Source organism: Lissotriton vulgaris, chromosome 1_1 (assembly GCF_964263255.1).
Source record: "Lissotriton vulgaris chromosome 1_1, aLisVul1.2, whole genome shotgun sequence".
Classification (NCBI taxonomy): Eukaryota; Metazoa; Chordata; class Amphibia; order Caudata; family Salamandridae; genus Lissotriton; species Lissotriton vulgaris.
The window spans coordinates 2,029,575,912-2,029,596,022 of NC_141685.1; the positions used below are offsets into that span (position 1 = coordinate 2,029,575,912).

Sequence of the window (20,111 nt, forward strand, 5' to 3'; positions counted from 1 at the left end):
TGTTTTTAGGAATGGTTGGTTATTGTCGCCAATGGATTTGTGGGTTTTCAGTAATTACAAAACCTTTGCAAAGATTAACAAAGGCAGACATCACGGACTCGATTGTTTTGACAAAAACAGAATTAGAGGCTTTTGAAAAGTTAAAGAAAAGTCTCTGTGAATCACCAGCATTAGGTATGCCAGATTATGATAAGGAATTTGAACTGTACTGCAGTGAAAGAGAAGGTTGTGCTTTGCCAGTTCTCATTCAGAAAAATGGGAAAATGAGAAAACCCATAGCTTACTTTTCAGCTGTTTTTGATCCTGTTGCCAAAGCATTGCCAGGTTGCTTAAAAGCAGTGGCTGCAACAAGTGTAAGTCTTGAGCAAAGTGAAGGAATCATAATGGGATTCCCTGTAAAAGTATATGTACCTCATTCATTTCAAACACTTCTTACCAGAAGTAAAACGAAACACCTGTCAAGTAGCAGATTGACAAAATATGAAAAAGGTATTCTGGGATCAGATAATGTATCTATTGCAAGATGTCTTAATCTCAATCCAGCTACACTTTTGCCAGATGATGTGGATCCAGAATGTTTGGATGTTTTAGAATACTGTACCAAACCCAGAAAAGACATTAAAGACGTGCCTTTACCAGAGTCAGACATTGTTTACTTCATTGATGGCTCTTGTTTGAGAACAGATGAGGGCATTCTGAGAGCAGCATATTCAGTCTGTACAGTTTCTGAAATAGTAGAGGGTTCAACTCTTGAAGGAATTCGTTCAGCACAAGTAGCAGAATTAGTTGCTTTAATTCGTGCCTGTGAAAAAGCTGCAGGAAAAAAAGTTACCATAGTGACTGACAGTCAGTATGGATATGGCGTAGTCCGTTATTATGGTCAGCTCTGGTCTCAGAGAGGTTATTTAACCTCTGCAGGAACTCCAATCAGGAATGCAAAATTAATCAAAAGATTGATCGATGGCATTCAGTTACCAGAAAAAATAGCAGTAGTTAAATGTGGTGCACATAAAAAAGGTCAAGATTACATTACTAAAGGAAATGCCTTTGCAGATGAAACTGCATGTTACTTTGCAAAGAACAATCTAGCACTTAATCGGGAGAAGGATAATGAGCATATAATGAACTCTCTCATGCTAATATCTGTGGTAGAAACATGGCAGGGAGTGAAAGACTTACAAGATGAGGCAAATGATGAAGAGAAAAACACATGGCTCAAGGAAGGTTGTAGACAGCAGGAGGAAGATGGAATTTGGGTTAACAAATATGGAAGACCTGTTATGCCTAATTTTGCCGACATGGCATGAATGTACCATGGACCAGGTCACTTAGGAAGAGACACAATGATCAGACAGTTCAGGGAGACTTGGTATAATCCAAAATTTAGGGTTATTGCAGAGTCGCTTTGCCAACGTTGTTTGATCTGCCAGCAAATCAATCCAAACAGAAAAACAGTTGTATGCATGGGAACCATAAGTCGGGAGGGTGGTCCTTTTACCAGGTTACAGATGGATTTCATTGACGTGCCACCACATAATAAGCTCAGATATGTGCTTGTCTGTTTATTTTCAAGATGGGTGGAAGCATTCCCAACTCGTCACAATGATTCAATCACTGTGGTAAAATTGCTTTTGAAGGAGATCATACCTAGATATGGTTTTCCAGTAACTATTGAAAGTGATCGTGGCACACATTTTGAAAACAGACTAATTGAATTAATTCGTGAAGCATTTGGAATTAAACAAAAGCTGCATTGTGCTTACAGACCAGAAGCATCAGGTGTTGTTGAGCAAATCAATGGCACAATCAAAAACAGAATTTCAAAAATGTGTCTAGCTACAGGAATTAAATGGACTGATGCACTTCCACTTGTTTTGATGTCTTTGAGAAGTACTCCAGATACGAAAACTGGTCTTAGCCCTCATGACATTCTCTTGGGAAGAGTAATGAGACAGGCTTATATTCCAGTTGGAAAATTGTTAGCAATTAATGACAGTGCAATTTTAGACTACTGTAAGTAGCTCTCTGATGTAGTAACCTCTGTATTCCATCAGGTGGGAACAGATGTGATTTCAAAAGAAAAGGAGCAGGCTCATGATCTTTTGCCAGGAGACTGGGTCAGAACAAGGGTTCATCGGAGGAGGAACTGTTTGGTACCCAGGTGGAAGAAAGCAAGGCAAGTGATTTTGGTCACAACTAATGCCGTCAAATGCAAAGGTCTGAAAAGGTGGGTGCATGCAAGTCATACCATTCAGGTACCTGCACCTGAAAATCCTGACGAAGACAGTGACAAGACTACAGCAGATTCGGATTCAGAAGAAGAAGAACCTGAAAATTCAGATTCTGAAGATCGACAGAGAAGTCGACATCTGGAAAACTCAGAACCGAATCAAGCATTGAATGAAAAAGACCTAGACATCGTTGTTGTTGATTCAGAGAATGATGAAGATGTTTTAGAAAAGAAAACTGAAAAAGAAACTGTGTCAGAAGAGATTCAAGATCAGGAGAGTAATGAAAAGCAGATTGGAAGCTCTGAAAGCAGGAACAGGAATTCTGGAACTGGGAAGTTAGAAGTAATTCCGGAAGAAGAAGACGAATTGCCATGTACCAGCTAAAGAGACGTTGTTCCTAACGGAGTGAAGCTGCCGAGTAAAGAAGTTCCTAGATACAGTATTGAAATCTCTGAAACGGATTCGGATGACATGATGAAGAATCTGAAATAAGAAAATTCAGGAAGAGAGCTTGGAAAGCTGAGTGTAATGAAATTGAACCTAAAAAGAAACTCTTGAGAAAAGGTGATGTTTGGCCAAAAGAAGACTTAAAATTCACATTAATTAACGGATCGAAAGAACAGGTCAACAAAATCTCTAGTCAAAAGGGTGAATCAGACAAACAAGGTCAAGTTGGAAAGAAAATTGAAGTTATTAACAGGAAGAGCAAAAGGCCGCTAAAACCAAATCAGAAGTATAAGTCTCCAGAGTGGGCCTACATATTAATCCCACCAATAGTTGAGGTTAGCAGTAGTAGTCAAGAAGACTTGGAAGAAAATAGTGACAATGATTGAGATTTAGTTACTTTGGAGTTGAGGTTTGCTTTTGGCATAAGGCTGAAGAAATTGTGTTAGGTGACACAAGGTCGAAGAAATTGTGTTAGCTGAATACTTTTACGGACGCAAGGTCGAAGAAAAGCTGTTAGAGGGTTACTAAAAAAAATTTAAAAGGGGAGGGTGTGTGTGTTATTGTTACTAATTTAGTATTTAGTAAAATTTCAAAATTTCAATAGTAAAATTTCAAAATGTCATATTTTTCAAGTTTTAAATTTTTGTTTAAGTTGAGTAAAGATGCCTAATGCTGATAATTCAAGGTGTGCAATTTTTAGAAGATGCTGTAAAATGTCTTCTATTTGTGTAATTTTAATTATTCTAGTTTGGTTAGTTTTAGCAGTCATTTTCCCTTTTGGCATTAATAAGGAGGATTATAAGATACATATGACAAGCAAAGCTGAATTAAAACATGCTGATCATGATGTTGCAGGAAAGACTAACAGAATCATTGAGCATAAACCAGATATCCATCAGGACAGATCTGTTGGAGATTTTTCTACTAATTCATTTTCCAGACTCCTATCGGAGTATGTTAGAGTCATGGATGTTAAGGATTGCTATGTGTGTGTTAAGCTTCCAACTTCTGTTTCTGAAGGGGTCAAGTATAATATGCTTCCCCTTACTTATGGAATAACATACAGTGTTATATCAAGCTTGTTCTATCAAACAGGTCGTCTGTAATACTATTATTCAGATTTCGATGAAACTTTTGCTAACCTGAAAGTTGTGCATAGTCTTAACAAAGTTAGGCCTGCTAAGCAGATGAGGGAATTCTTCCTGGTAACAAATTAGCTTACTTATGACTATGCTTACAAAAATAATTTAACTTGCAAAATGAGGGATGAAGAAAAGTCGTTCCTTGATCAGGTTGAGGAGAGGAGAGCAATATATAAGAGGAATGAAATCCTGAAACAAACTAAATCCAAGTTTTGGCAAATTGAAGATGAAAAACATAATGGTGAAAATAGATTTGCTGCTATTCACATAGATGAGCCAGTTAGTGGAAAGCTTTGCATTAGAAGAGATAACACGCTTTACGACAATTATTTTGTCGGTGCTAGCCAGTGTGAGGACACCTACCGAATTATAGGGGGATGGGGATTTTAAGGTGGTAAAGATCCAATTTTTCCAGGAATTTATTTTGTTTGTGGAAACAAAGCATATTTCAGTCTTCCTGACCATTGGTATGGCACATGTTACCTTAGTCTTGTCTTGCCTAAAATGTTTCATGTTGACAGAAATGGAGAAGGATCATTTGAAATTGGCAAACACCTGAATAGATTCAAAAGGGAAAGTTCTTCGGAAATCATGGGAGATATATTTGGCAATTATCCTGAATGCGATTAAAATCAGAAAGGTTTCCACATTTGTTAACAGGTTGTCCACTGATACTGCAGGTGGTTTTCAGTTGGTCAATACAGAGCTCATGCTACCAGACCATGGTTATGCAAAACCGGCTTGCTTTAGACACTCTCCTAGCAAAAGAGGGAGGAGTCTGTGGGATTTTGCATGTTCAGCATTGCTGCACATATATCCCAGATAAGAGTCAGAACATTGAATTACTAATTAAGAATCTTACAGAAATTCATTCAGAGGTAGAACCCATGGAAAGTGACAGTTTTTCTGAACGTTTGGCAAAGAGATTTGGGGCAATCAAGGAGTGGTTTGCGGACATTGGCAGTTCAATCAAAGTGCTTAACCCTGTAATAGTCATTGTTATAGTGACACTTTTGTTAAAAATCAGTTGCATGATTCAGAAGAGAAAGAAGGATGTGAGAGAGAAAAAGAGAATTTATGAACACAGAAAAGCTCAGGAGAAGGAGATAGAAATGGATAAGTTCCGTAGGGCTCAATATGAGAATTCCAGAAAGACTGATGAAACAGGAGTTTAGATTTACTAATACAGAGAGAGATCATTATATGACATTTCTAAAAAGTAAAATTTAGAATACATTTTTGGGTTTATTTGGTGATTTTTAAATCACCAGATGAGGGAGTTGATGGAGCGGACTTTCAGAATTAATTCTGAATAAAAGTTTGTGACAAATGAAACTCCCATAATTTTAATGTACTAATGAGTGTTGCATGATTTGCACGTTTGTACTAACTCAACCTAGAATAATGTGCACCTACACAAACACGCAGGTTTAATTATTTGTGCTCTTGTCATGTTCATTATTCTGCTTTGAATAATATATTTATTTTGTCTTTCGTTTTGTTGTACATTAACTGCAGCTGTTCTGAATAATAGCATGTGCACTCTTTTAAAATGTGCTTTTGTATATGTTATGTCGTCTCATGTGTTTGTGTTTTTGTTTATCCTTTGTATGCAGAATTAGGTAACATACATTAATGGGTTAAATTTTAGTAGAGGGGGTGGGTAACAGAATAATTATCATTTCTTGAATTAATTATTGTCTTGTGTTTCCTTGCATACTAGACTCACGCTAAAAGAGGCCTGTGGCCTATTTCTAAAATGGATGTTAGGTGCTCTGTCAAAAGTGGGCCTTGCACAGCAACGTTTGAATGTGGAAATGTTTTTTCTACAATTATTCTTTGAGAGAGGCTCGTAAGCAAGGTTGTGAGGAAGCTGAGGACATATGATTTAGCTTCTATCACCAAGGACAGGATGCTAAGCAGCGGAAAGGCTTGGACGGAGGAAATAATTTGTTTAATGTTGCAACCTCTTGGGAAGTCTGTGACACGTAAAACTGTGAACAATGCTGCTCTTGAAAGAACGCGACTCTTGCTATACGAGAATCGTATGACTTCACCGGACAATGTCTTGGACCAATCATATTGTGTTTTGCTTGAATATTTGTATTCTTTTAGTTTGTTTTAGATGGGTAAAAAGTATAAAAATTACCCCCTTGCTAAGAGCACCGTTCGTTCATTCCTGTGCTCCAGTTATGCTGCCGGACTTTCGTTTCACGTAAGATCCATTGAGACTTCACTTTTTCCCATAGGTTTTCTTTAGCTAAGTTAGGGAATTAGGGCTTTGGAGAAATGATTTAAATATTTGAGCATTTTCTCATGCAGATTTTGGTTTGAACTGCCAGACAAATGTTACTTTCTAATAAATAATTTTGCTTAATAAATTTGCTAATAAAAGGGTTTTCGCTTAAAATGCATTCTGCTTTAAAATAAAGTTAATAAAATAGATTTTGAAATGACAAGCTGGTCTTGTTTGTTTCCTTGAGTTACCATTAGTTAATCCATTGCCTATGATTTGACTTAATTAAATGTGTTATATTATGTTTTTGATTAATTAGGTCATAAGATTCAGTAGGTCAATTCATGTCTCAGTCATTTATGGGCCTAGTGATAAATTTATGAATTATGGTGAGTATCGTGGTGCAGAGATGTGTATATGAGACAGAATTTCTCTTGGCCCGCTGGATCACTCACTTGCGTGCTTAGTGAGTTGTCACATGTCTGTCGCACATGGCCATGGCTTCAGTGCACAAAAAACATTCGCTGCCGCACATAGGTCAAACACAGTTAGAGGGACATTGTTTGTGAGGTGGATGGATACCTCAAACAGCCAATAGCATTAGGTGAGAAATTAATGCTTTCTGTGTTTAGCAAAGATGTGATTGACAAACTCCATGTGGATCTCTGAAAACGTGTAAAATTCTTTGTCCCCTGTAAATTGGGAGACCTGTAAATACCAAATTGTATTCAGCTACACATATTGTTATTTTCGAAGTTTGTTCAATGTATTAATCCTTCATAATTTCACATTTTAATCTATGATGTCTCATAACTTTGAAAGATATCGGATTCCATTTGTTTCAAATCACTTCATAATGTTCAACACCACACTGTTTATTTTGGTAATCTCTAAGCATTGGGATGGTTTATCAACAAGCATATTACTTTACCGCAAATGATGCCTGCAGATAGAGAACTCATACTTCAACATTAATCAACTGAATTAACCACATATTTCCTCCCAGCTCAGAAACACGTTAACAAAAGAGCTGTAAATGGGCTAACGATATCGGAGAAAATGCCAAATAACTTGCAAATTGTCTAATTTTCCTCTACCCATAACTCCCGAAATCGTGCAAAATGTATTATTTTTTAACACATATATACTAGTAAGAACATGGAAGACCTCTCTCAGCATGCGTGCTTGCGACCCTGTGACTTAAAACATTTGTCTCTCTGTAGGAAACAGTAGAGCAAATGGAAGATAATTTGCCATTGCCATACCCTTCTTCCTAACATGTTCAATGCGGTCTGTAATCCTTATCGTTTATATCCAAACTGAAACAGCTTTGCAGTTGTGAAAGAATGCACACTTTTACTTTTACAAAAGCACCCGAGGTGATTTCAGATTCTTCAACAACCAAGTCACTCTGATATGGCAGAAATAGAAATTCCCTTACCAACTGCTTGATCTTCTTGCAAATGTGTCACTTTTTTCTGCTCCAGTTATTTCTTTTAGCGGGGCCTTTAAAATGTAATGACAAAACAATGGTTATGCTTTATAAAAGTAAGACCTGCAGCGATATATAAAACAAAGAAATAATTTTGAATACGGATCTTACCAAAGGAAAACCAGTGACTAAGTTCCGAGTGGTCGGAGGAAAGGTGGCAATGCTAACTCTTCGGAGGGACTGGAAAAAAAGGATAGAATTAAGGCCATCACCAGGTTGCACAATACTATGTTTTAATAAAGAGCAAAAACAACAATGCACCGTACGGTGGCATTGAGACATTTTTCAATAAAAATGCATTTTTTAGGGGAAAGGATAGAAAACAGTGCAAAAGAAAATGACTGGAGAGTAAAAAACACAAAATTTCAGTATTAGATCACTAGAATGATCAAGGTTCCGCTGCTACCTAGGCTGGGCCACTGCAGGATACATGAATGTGGTGGCACTTAGTGGGCAGGTTGCTTTCACTGAGGGCAACTCTTTCTTTGGCTCTCCCATTCTTCTCGAGCTGTGAAAGCATAAATCAAGAGGTGGATGCACCCCAGAAATGAGGCAAAATTATATACTGCCTCCCTCGCCACAAAAGAAGTAGTTCCTGTAGTTGTTGTGTACACTTTATTGTTTAGTTAATTCAAATCATTACAATAGGTGAGAACTGCAGTGAATAATGCAGTTATCTAATAAAATTATTTAAAGATTCTATATAAAAAGCATGTGTAATTAGAGTGTGTGTAAACAATTAATCAATACGTTATAGAATAGATTTACTAACATATGAAAAAAGAGACTTCGGGCCAGATGTATGACCCTTACAATTTGCACAAAATGTAATTTACAACAGTGTCTCCGACACGGTTTGTGATCCATAATGGGGTCTCACATTGCATGCCTCATTAATATTCATGAGGCAGGTGCAATTTTTGACCCCATTGGGAATGGCTAGCACTCCCAGGGATGGTGGCCTGCTGGGGTCAGAAGACTACCATGCCCGTGACTGCTTTTTAAATAAAGCAGGTTTTTTTTTATTTAAATGCAGCCCGTTTACATAAAGGAAAACAAGATGCATTTAAAATGAAACGCTTCAGTTTCATTTTGTAAGAGTAGGCAATGATCCGTGGGACCACTGCCTACTATAAAAAAATATGTTTGCATCCATTCACAAAGGGGTCCACCCTGGGGACTCCTTCCCATTTGCGAGTGGCTTACCACCTACTTGAAGTAGGTGGTAAACTGCAAGTGTTTTGCGACTGCAATTGAGGTTGCAAAACAATTGTATATTTATTTATTTATTTTTATTTTAAAAGTTTTATATAGCGCGAACAAGATCTTCGCAGATATCAGAGCGCTTTACATAGAAGGGTACATGAGGGAACATAGTCAAACAAGTAAATCAATAGATCACAGTACAAATAGAACAAATAGGTGACTGCAAAGCCAATCATGTGGGTAATAAGACAACTCATACAAATAAGTAAAGGGGTCAAGCATGTAGTACAAATCGGTGCAGGGTGTTAATAGGGTTCGAGATAGTAGTTCAAGTGTATTTAGCCATGAGGATAGCTTTTACTTCTTTTTTAAAGAGTGTAGTGGAGGAGATGAGCCTGGTTTCGGGCGGTAGTGAGTTCCAAATCCTAGGCACCATTCCTGAGAAGGAGCGCTTGTATGTTTTTTCCTTCCGGAATCTTCGAGGTTTCAGCAGAAGATTGTTTGTGCCTCTCGTGTTTCTGATTCCCCCAGAGATTGTCAATTTCTGAGCAAGGTAGCCGGGTGAGTTTAGGTGTACCGCCTTGTGTGCCATGCAGGCGATTTTCAGATGTATTCTGGCTTCAAAAGGCAGCCAATTCAGGGATTTCAAGTCAGGGGTAATGTGGGAGTGCTTTTTTGACCCAGTGATGAGTCTCGCTGCAGCATTTAGAGAAGCTTTTAGTGGTGCGGTTGTAGTTAGGGGGAGTCCGCAGAGGGCGGTGCTGCCGTATTCAATTCGTGGGATGACTAGTGCTTGTACTGCAGTTTGGAAGTCTTTGGCTGGGAGGTAGGGTTTAAGTTTCCTCAGAGTATTGATCTGGAAGTTCCCTCCCTTTGTTGCCTTGCTGATATGTTGCTGCATGTTGAGATAGGTATTGAGTGTTATGCCTAAAGATTTTGCTGAGTCCACGATGGTGGGTTGGACATTGAGTGCGGTTAGGAGTTTAAGCCAGTGTTGAGTGGTGGATATCTTCGCTGGAGGTGAGATCAGAAGGAACTCTGTTTTCAGCGCATTGAGTTTGAGGTGATTGTCGGCAAGCCAGGATTGGGTGCATCTGATCGTTGAGTTCAGGAGCAGGATGTCATTGGGTGATTGTAATTTGAGGTAAAGTTGGGTGTCATCGGTGTACATGTGGAGGTGTACATTGGATGCTTGTAGCAAGGTGGTGAGAGGTTCCATGACTAGGTTGAACAAAGTTGGGGATAGAGAGGATCCTTGGGGGACGCCTAGCGTTACAGGTATTGGCGAGGACATCAGGTTGTTGCTCTTGAATTTCTGCGACCTGTTGTGAAGAAAGGAAGTGAACCATTTGAGGACAGTTCCAGATAAGCCCATTCTTGTGTTTAGTAGTTCTAGTAGATTCTCATGTTTAACGGTGTCGAATGCTGAGGAGAGATCAAGAAGGATGAGGAGGCAGGTGTCGTTTAGGTCTAGCATTTGAAGTGCGTCGTCAATTATGTGAGTCATATCAGTTTCTGTGCTGTGTCCTGCTCGGAAGCCTGACTGGTGAGGGTTGAGGAGATCGAATTGCTCAATGTGTTTAGTCAATTGTAGTTGTGCGCATTTTTCCAGCAGTTTGGCGAGAGTGGGGATATTGGTGATGTGACGGTAATTGTTGAGATCAGAGGGGTCGGCTGTTGGTTTCTTTAGTAGAGGTGTGACCTGACCAACTTTGAGGGAGTCAGGTATGCTTCCTTGTTGGAGAGAGCTGTTGATGATTTTAGTCCAGAGAGGGAGAAGCAAAGGGGTAAGGAATATGCTACTTACCAGTATGCATCTGTTCTTGGCATAGAGGGCTGCAGAGTGGTACATTATGAATAGATCGCCATCTGGTGTTGGGCTCGGATGATTGCACTTTGTTTTTCTCTTGGAGAGTCTTTTGTCTCTTGGTGACTCCTCCCTTGGTTGGTAGTGCGCATGGGCATCGGCTCCATCCTTAGATTGTTTTGCCATAGTAGGGTTAGATGGAGTAGTATAGTAGAATACAGATAAGAGTGCCCATGTAAGTGTATCTAAATAAGATAATGTTGGAACAGACACAGGTTTCCGGGGAGGCTGGGAGGGCATGTACCACTCTGCAGCCCTCTATGCCAAGAACAGATGCATACTGGTAAGTAGCATATTCCGTTCGAGGCATATGGGCTGCAGATGGTACATTATGAATAGACTATATAGCAGTTCTCTCCCTAGCGGTGGTCGCCCGTGTCTGTTGCAACTGTCTGAAACAATGTTTTTAATACTGCTTGTCCCACTCTAGCTTGTTGTGTTGTGTGCACATCTACACAATAGTGTTTTGTGAAGTTGTGCGGTGTAACCCAGGTAGCCGCTTTGCATATGTCATCTAGTGGAATGTTTCCCAGAAATGCCATAGATGCTCCTAGTTTACGTGTAGAGTGAGCTCTAGGAGGAACAGTTAATGTTCTCTTTGCCTTTAAGTAGCATATTTGAATGCATTTTACAATCCATCTGGCAATGCCCGCTTTGGAGATGGGATTGCCTTTATGTGTGGGAGAAAACGCAACAAATAGCTGTTTTGTCTTTCTGAAAGTTTGTGTTCTTTCTATGTAGTACAATATGGCCCTTCTAACATCCAGTGTATGTAGGGCTCTTTCAGCTACTGTTTGTGGTTTTGGAAAGAAAACCGGTAATTCCACTGACTGATTGATGTGGAATGCTGAAATAACCTTCGGTAAGAATTTTGGGTTTGTTCTAAGAACCACTTTATTTTGGTGTAGCTGCATAAATGGTTCTTGAATTGTAAAAGCCTGCAGTTCACTTACTCTTCTAAGTGACGTGATAGCTATGAGGAAGGCTACCTTCCATGTGAGGAATTGTATTTCACACCTATGCATAGGTTCAAATGGTGGCCCCATTAGTCTGGTAAGCACTATGTTGAGATTCCAGACTGGGGAAGGTGGTCTTCTTGGTGGAATGACTCTTTTGAGTCCTTCCATGAAAGCTTTAATTGCTGGTACTTTGAACAATGACAGATGTTGTCTGTTTTGTAGGTATGCTGCTATGGCTGCTAGATGAACTCTGATAGAGGTATATGCTAGGTTACATTGCTGTAAGTGTAACAAATAGCAAATGATTTGTTTAGTAGATGCGTCCAGAGGGTTGATGTGCTTACTGTTACAGTGTATAGCAAACCTCTTCCATTTTGCTGCATAGCATGCTCTGGTGGTAGGACGTCTTGCTTGTTTAATGATTTCCATGCATTCTGGTGGTAAATCTAAATACCCAAACTCTATGACTTCAGGAGCCAAATCGCTAGGTTCAGTTGTTTGGGATCTGGGTGCATTATTTCTCCATGGTTCTGTGTAAGATGCATGGGTAATAACCTTAGCTTTTGATGTGGTACTTGTGAGAGTTGTAGCAGCGTGGTGAACCACGGCTGTCTTGCCCACGTGGGTGCCACTAGTATCATTGTCATTGAGTGTTGCTGCAGTTTCCGAACCAGTAATGGAATTAGTGGTAGAGGAGGGAACGCGTACGCAAATCTGTTGGACCAATTTATCCACAGTGCATTGCCCTGGGACCTTTGGTGTGGGTACCTGGATGCGAATTCTTTGCATTTTGCGTTCTGATGATTGGCAAACAGATCTATCTCTGGTTGCCCCCATTTTTGGAAGAATGGCTGTAGTATTTGGTCGTGCATCTCCCATTCGTGCACTTGTTCTGACTGTTTGCTTAGGATGTCTGCTATTTGGTTTTGAACTCCTGGTAGGTGTTCCGCTAACAGGTAGATCTTTTGAGGAATGGCCCATCTCCATATGTCCTGTGCTAGTCTGGACAGTTGGAGAGAGTGTGTCCCCCCCTGTTTTTGAATATAATACATTGCAGTCATGTTGTCTGTTCTGATCAGGACTGCTTTGCCTGTTATTTGCATTTGGAATGCTTTTAGTGCTAGAAATATTGCTAATAGCTCTAGGTAGTTGATGTGCAGTTTCTTTTGCTGCACACTCCACTTCCCCTGTACTGTGTATCTGTCCATATGCGCTCCCCATCCGGAGAGCGATGCGTCCGCTGTTATTATTACTTGTGGAATTGGCTCTAGGAACGACCGTCCCTTGGAAATGTTTTCTGTGTTCCACCACTTCAGAGAGCGATACGTCCGGTCGTCTACCAACACCAGATCTGTAATCTGCCCTTGAGCCTGATTCCACTGTGTCGCTAGACACTCTTGTAGTGGGCGCATTTGTAGTCTGGCATGTGGTATTAGCAGTATGCAGGAGGACATCATGCCTAATAGTTGCATAAACACTCGTGCTGGTAGTGAGTGTTGTGGTTGAAATCTTTGTATTAACCCGACCATTGTCTGTACTCTGATTGGGTTGGGGTATGCTATTGCCTTTTCTGTGTCTACTGTAGCCCCCAGGTATTGCTGAATCTGGTTTGGTTGCAGGTGTGATTTTTTGTAGTTCACCGTGAACCCTAGGTGGTGCAGCAATTGAATTGTCTTCTGTGTGTTGTGAAGACATTCTTCCTTTGACTTGGCCTTTATTAGCCAATCGTCCAAGTATGGGAAGACATGTATTTGTTGTCTTCTTAGGTGTGCTGCCACCACAGCTAGGCATTTTGTGAAAACTCTCGGTGCTGTTGTGACACCGAATGGAAGGACTTTGAACTGATAGTGTTGTCCTTCTAACACAAACCTTAGGTATTTTCTGTGGGCTTTGTGAATTGGGATATGAAAGTAAGCGTCTTTTAGATCCAGTGTAGAAAGAAAGTCCCCTTTCTTCAGTAAAGGGAGTACTTGTTGGAGCGTGACCATGTGGAAGTGCTCCGAATTTATGTAAGCATTGAGAGGTCTGAGGTCTAATATTGGTCTTAGGGACCCGTCCTTTTTGGGGATCAGGAAGTATAGAGAGTATACTCCTGTGCCCTGTTGATCTTTTGGGACCTTCTCTATTGCATGCTTTTGTAGAAGTGCTAGCACTTCTTCTCTTAACAATGTCAGATGATCCTGACTCATTGGACGCTGTTTGGGGGGGATGTTTGGCGGGGTATCTGTGAGTTCTAGGCAATAACCATGTTGGATAATTTGTCTCACCCACTTGTCTGACGTGATGTTTTCCCAGACAGGTAGGAACTGTGATAGACGTCCCCCGACCGGTGTTATGTGGTCTGGGGGGAGTTCTATGAAGTCACTGCTTTGGTGTTGAGGCGTTGCGGTTATTATTATTTCCGCGGCCTCTTCCTTTATTGTTGTTACCTCTGTAACTGCCTCTTGAATTACCTCTGGGTGATGTAGATGTGAAATATGTGGATTGCTGATTTGTTCCTGTATTCTTTGAGCCCCCTCTATAGGTGGATCTACGAAAGGAACCTCTGTGTGTTGGCTGTTGCAATGCTCCCATTGACTTAGCCGTTTCCGTATCTTTCTTCATCTTCTCTAATGTCTCGTCTGTGCTTGAACCAAACAATGTCTTCTGATCAAATGGTTTGTTCAGTAGGGCTGTTTGTACCTCTTGTTTGAATCCTGAGATTCTAAGCCATGCGTGCCTTCTTAGCATGACACTAGTGTTAATAGACCTTGCTGCAGTGTCTGCTGCGTCTAATGCACACTTAATGGAAGTATTTGTTATTATTTTACCTTCCTGTATTAATTGGTCTGCCTTCTTCTGATGTTCCTTTGGGAGATGTGTAAGAAGTTTTTCTAGGTCGTCGTAATGTGCCCTGTCATAACGTGCGAGTAGTGCTTGTGTATTGGCTATACGCCAGCTATTCGCTGCCTGTGATGCTACTCTTTTACCTGATGCATCTATTAACTTTGACTCTTTATCTGGTGGAGGAGCCTCTCCTGTAGATAACGAGTTTGCTCTCTTACGAGCGTTTGAGACCACCAGCGAGTCTAGCGGTACATGCCCTCTAATAAATATTGGGTCCTTTGGGGCCGCTTTGTATTTTTTATCAATTCTTGGGTTTAACACCCTGGCTCTCACTGGGTTTTCGAATATCTCATCTGTGTGAGCAAGAAGACCCTTCAACATAGGGAGAGTACCTGATGTTCTCTGTGCATTAGGTAGAGTCTCTAACAAGAAATCCTCTATTTGAGGTTCTGTATGTATATCTACCTTATGGTATTTCGCTGCCCTATTAATGAGCTGCACAAAACCTGTGTTATCATCAGGTGGTGAAGGCTTTGAGGGATATAGCTCTGGGTCGTTGTCTTCATCTGACCCTACATCATAATTTTCCCATGGATCCTCCTCATCTGGGATAGTTTCGTCATCCCCTTGAGGTTCTCCCTCCCCCATATCACTGTCTACATCTGACTGAGGTGTAGCTGGTCTTGGTGTGGAAGGTGTAGGAATATTTGGCCTATTGTGAGGAATAGGAGAAGAGGGTGTTAGTCTAGGGCGAGGAGAAGCAGGAGGAGTTATATTCGTCCCCATTGTTCTCTTTTTTGAAGGAAGAGGTTTATCTTCTGACTGTTTACTCTTTCTCTTCTTCGTGACCACTTTCCCAGTTTGTGGATCAATAAACAAGATCTTTTATTTGGGATCTGTCTGTTGCTCCTGAATCGGTACCGAGGGTCCTGGTTCCGAGAGGTGCTTTTGTTTTCGATCGTCAGATCTTGTTGTTTTCGAAACCGAATGTTTGCTCGATTCCGACTTTCTTGGTATCGAGTGTCTCTTAGGCGATAAGTCATATTTATGTTTCGACATGGAATGTTTCGATCCCGAGCTGTCCTTTGTATGTAGCCTCGGTGCTGAAGTCGATGTCGCCCTTTTCTCGGATCCGACATGGTGGGAGTCCGAGTGTTTCGGTTTCAGTTTCGGTTTCGTTGCCGGGCCCGAAGGCGGGGCGTCGGAAACTTTTTTCAGCGGTTTGACCGGGCCCGAGGGCGGGGTCGTTACCGCACGGGGTCGGTTTTTCGGTAAGGGGACGTAGTCACTCACGGTTTGTTGCTCGATGAGTTCTTCAGCCTCCGACTGGTCCCCTTCCGACCCCGACTGGTCCTCTTCTTCCTCGATTTGTTCGTCTCCGAACAGCTCCGGGATCGCTTCCGCCTGCATTCTGGAAACCTCGTGTCTTCGAGCTCGACGATTTCTAATCGTTAGCTTGGAGGAGAATGCTGCGCAGGCTTCGCAGTCCCTGGATTCGTGTTCAGGCGATAGACAGAGGTTGCACACCTCGTGTAGGTCCTTGTGTGGGAACTTAGCACCACACGTTGGACATTTTTTGAATGGAGTCCTTTCCATGGACTCCGGGCTTGACTGCGTCGAGAAAGGCCTCCTGTTCTTCGACGTAGTTCCAAGTTTTTCTCTTCTATTTTGAATTTGTAACGCGTCGGAATGGAAATGAACGCGTTCGAATAACAATACCGTCGAATTGGAAAGGGAATACGCGCCGAAAATCACTTTCTTGCGAAGTTGATCTGGAGCGTCTCGATCTTCATCCGAACCCGATGGCGGAAAAAAACAATCTAAGGATGGAGCCGATGCCCATGCGCACTACCAACCAAGGGAGGAGTCACCAAGAGACAAAAGACTCTCCAAGAGAAAAACAAAGTGCAATCATCCGAGCCCAACACCAGATGGCGATCTATTCATAATGTACCATCTGCAGCCCATATGCCTCGAACAGTCTTTTACTGCGAAGGCAGGGAGGGGGTCCATGAGGTGATTGGATGGTTTCAGGGTGCTGAGTAATTTGCCAATTTCTTCTTCCGAGTATGTGCCAAAGGTTGACCATGTAGCATTGTTTTTTGGTTCAGTGGGTGCTAGGCATTGGGGTTTGGAGTAGAGGCTTGCGTCAATGAGGAGATCGCTTTTTATTTTGTCCGTTTTTTGGATAAAGAAATCAGCGAAGTCTTCACAGGAGGGTGCCTCACGCCCAGTGTTGAGTGGTTGTGGTTGCTCCTTGGATTGTGACTTGATTAGCTCAAACAGTTTTCTCGGGTGGTTTTTTGCTTGGTCAAGTTGGAGGCTGAAGAAGTCCGATTTTGAGCGTTTTATTTTCCTGAAGTAGGCGTTTCTCTTTTTCTTCAGATCTTTTAGGTGCATTGCAGAGGGAGCTGATCTCCAGGTCCGTTCTGCCATTCGCATGTCTCTTCTATCCTCGTTGAGACTCCCGTCGTACCATGGTTTGGAGATTTTAGTAGAGACTCTTTTTAGCTGCATAGGTGCAGCCTCATTAATTATAGAGGTCATAGCGTTGAGATAGTGGTCAGTCAGAGTTTGGACGTCCGTGGCGCCTGCAGGTGGGAGTAGGAGATTGCAACTGTTAGGGGGCAAAGAGCCTGGGTTGAGCTTTTTCGAGTCTCTTTTCCAGACTTTGGGCTTGGAGAGTTGCGCCGGGTTGACTGACTTTTTCGTTGATAAAGAATGTGATAATATGATGATCTGACCAGTCACAGGGTTGGATGGATTCGAGTTGGATAGAGTCCTCTTTGGAGATAATCAGATAGATGGTAGAACCTTTCTCGTGGGTCGGGCTGTTGCAAATTTGGGTGAGGTTAAGAGCATCGAGGAAATTTTTAAGACTATTTACCACTGCGTCGTTGCGGTCATTCCAGTGGAGGTTGAAGTCACCAAGGTATATTTGGGTGAGCTGCCGTCCGGAATTGGTTGAGATCATATCCATGATTTGTTGGGAAAAGGGGAGGTTGTCCCTGGGTGGGTGGTAAATGCTGTGAAGAGAGCATATCGGTTTGCCCTCACTAATAATGTCGAGGCAGATGTATTCCCAGGATGTTGGGGATGGTAGGGATGTGGAATTGACTTTCTGAACAGAGAGGTTGTTCCTGTAGATGCATGCGATTCCACCACCTATTTGGCCTGTTCTGGCGAGCCTGATAATTTGGTAGTTGGGAGGAACCAGAATGTCCATTATGGGTGTCGAAGATTCAGTTAGCCACGTTTCAGTCAGGATGATTAGGTCAAGGTCCCGCGATAAGAGGAGCTCAGCAATGGCTGCTGAATGTTTCGTGGCCGATCTGCAGTTGAGAAGAGTGCATTTGAGACGGGGTGTGTAGAGGGTGTTAGATGGTTCTAGCGCGAGAGGGACTTTTCTAAGGTTATTGGGGATGGAGAATCTGCTGTTTAGTGTGGGTGGTCTAAGGGGATTTGGGTGTATCGTGGGAATGTTGCGGTGTGGGGTGCTTGTGTGAGTTTGGGGGGCTGGGTCATAGGAGCGGAGAAGGGTGAGTGTGTCGAGGTCAGAAGAAGAGTTGTGGGTGCGGCGAGGGCGGTTGTTGCGATTAAGAGCTGGGATTGATGTCAGATTGGGGGATAGCTGAGTACGAGAGTTAGTCGGAGGGGTGGGGGACAAGTTTGGCGGGGAGGTGTAGATGTGTGAGGGGTTGCAGGGGCGATGCGGGGGACGAGGGCAGTTGCTGCGCCTATGAGCAGGGATTGACGCCTGGTGTGGGGCGTGATGAGGGTGGGAGTCCGCCGGCGGAGTAGGAGACAAGTTGGGAGGGGGGGTGGAGGTGGGTGGGCGGTGTATGGGGTGTGTGGAGAGTAGTTCTTTGATGGCGTGAATGTCTTCTTTGATCTGAGTGAGGGTGGCCGTGATGTATTCCATCGTAGGGTAGGTGGTGGGGGTGGGAGTGGCAGTCAGGGGTGAATGGCTGACCAGGGAATTCGTGTGCAGGTGGGTGGGAGGGCTGGTGTTCGAGCAGGTCTGCGTTGTGTTGGTGTGCGGGATGGGGTTGGGGAGGCGAGAGGTTTTGGATGGGAGGGGTGTGGATGAGGTAGGGAGGAAGTTGGTGTTATGGGTGAGGGCATTGGTGGTAGGCGGGGGGTCAAGGTGTAGGCTGGGAGACTGGTAGCCGTGGTGGGGGTGTAAGGAGGGTAAAGGGGGCTGAGAGTAGGAGGGGAAGTGGGATTGGAGATGGTCCTGTTGAGGGGAGGGGGAGTTAAATTAAGAGAGGGGGTATGTTCTGCAAAGTTGGTTAGAGGGTAATGAGGACTGAGAATGGGGGGGGCTAAAGGGGGGGAATTGTCAGAATGCGTGTTATTCTGGTGCTGGACTAAGTTAGGTGTGTTAAGGGTGGGAACTGTGCTGTCAGCGGCGAGTGGGGTGTTAATGCCCGCTGTAGGTGTGATAGGGGTGTTGAAGGTATGTGTGGAGGTCCGCAAGTTGGTAGAAGGGGCGGGGGAAAGAACGGTGTATGAGGAGGAGAGATCTGTGTTTGTGATTGAGTGCTGAATTGGGATAGTGGGGTTGTGGGTAGGGGATGGGAGGTCAGGGTGGTAGGTGTGTCCCTGATTGAAGAGTATGTAGCTGTGAGGTCATGGTTGGTGGGACTGGGGGAGAAATGAGTGTTTGTCCGTGAATTGGAGAGGTGTTCTTTGAAGGTGGGGAACATGTTGTCTAGCAGTTCCAGGTTCCTGTCTGTGGATTGTGATAGGACAATCCCGTTATTGTAAATAGTGATGGTGGCTCTGCCTGGAAAGACTTGGGATGGTGTGATGGAGAGAGTTAGGCTGTGAGCGGATTTTCTGGTGGAGGAGACGGTGAGTAGGGTGAAGAACGCTTTTCTCCATTGAGCTCTGCGTGTGGTGTGGAAGATGATATCGGTGTTCAGGGATCCATTGACCGGTGAGAAGTAGGTGTCAGCAAAGGGCGTTTCCGAGTGTGACCTAAGGAAGTAGTGTTTAAAGCGTTTGGCGGCTTTTTTGGTGAGTGATGGTGGGTAGTTGATTTTGTATGTGTGTTTGCCGATGGGGTCCATGTTGCGTTGAAGGATTAGGTGGGTATGGGAGGATGCACTAGTGCACTATAGTGGTACCAATGTGCAGAAAAACAAGTGTGCAGAAAAACAGGTGCATACAGTAGGTTACACAGTAATAAGTTATAAATTACCATAAAGTGACACTAGTAATCAACCAGCATATCCAGGATATAAGAGTGAGCAGTAGGGCAAATACATACGGTAAATTGTAAGGTACAAGGTGTAAGAATAGGCATAATACTGATAGTATGTAAGGGTAGGGTACAATGGGAGAGTGCACTAATGCACTATAGTGGTACAAATGTGCATAAAAACAAATGCGTACAGTAGGTTACACATTAATAAGTTATAAATTACCAAGGTTGCACAAGTGATGAACCAGCATAGCCAGGATATAAGCGTGTGCAGTAGAGCAAGTACATACGGTAAATTACAAAGTACAAGGTGTACGTGTAGGTACAATACTGATGTAATATAAGGGCAGGAAACAAAAATATACGTAGATACGTGATACGTAGAAAAGTAGGAGTGGGTGTAGGTTGAGGAAGTGAGCAGGATAGTGCAGAATACGGGTGAAAGTATAATACTGATAGAGTGTAGGAGCAGGATACAAATGCAAACACCAATTTA

The 20,111-nt window shown here is 42.6% G+C and overlaps 1 protein-coding gene across 2 annotated transcripts in view; it reads right to left on the minus strand.

Annotated features, from left to right (window-relative positions):
* The window catches only part of IRAG2 (inositol 1,4,5-triphosphate receptor associated 2), a 1,414,859-nt gene that overhangs the window by 126,039 nt on the left and 1,268,709 nt on the right, over positions 1–20,111 (minus strand). For both annotated transcript variants that reach the window (XM_086920312.1, XM_086920307.1), the window contains 2 exons: positions 7,660–7,728; positions 7,498–7,562 (listed from right to left, as the gene is read on the minus strand). In XM_086920312.1, the coding sequence (XP_086776438.1) occupies positions 7,498–7,562; positions 7,660–7,728 (134 nt within the window). The remainder of the gene's footprint in view (positions 1–7,497; positions 7,563–7,659; positions 7,729–20,111) is intronic.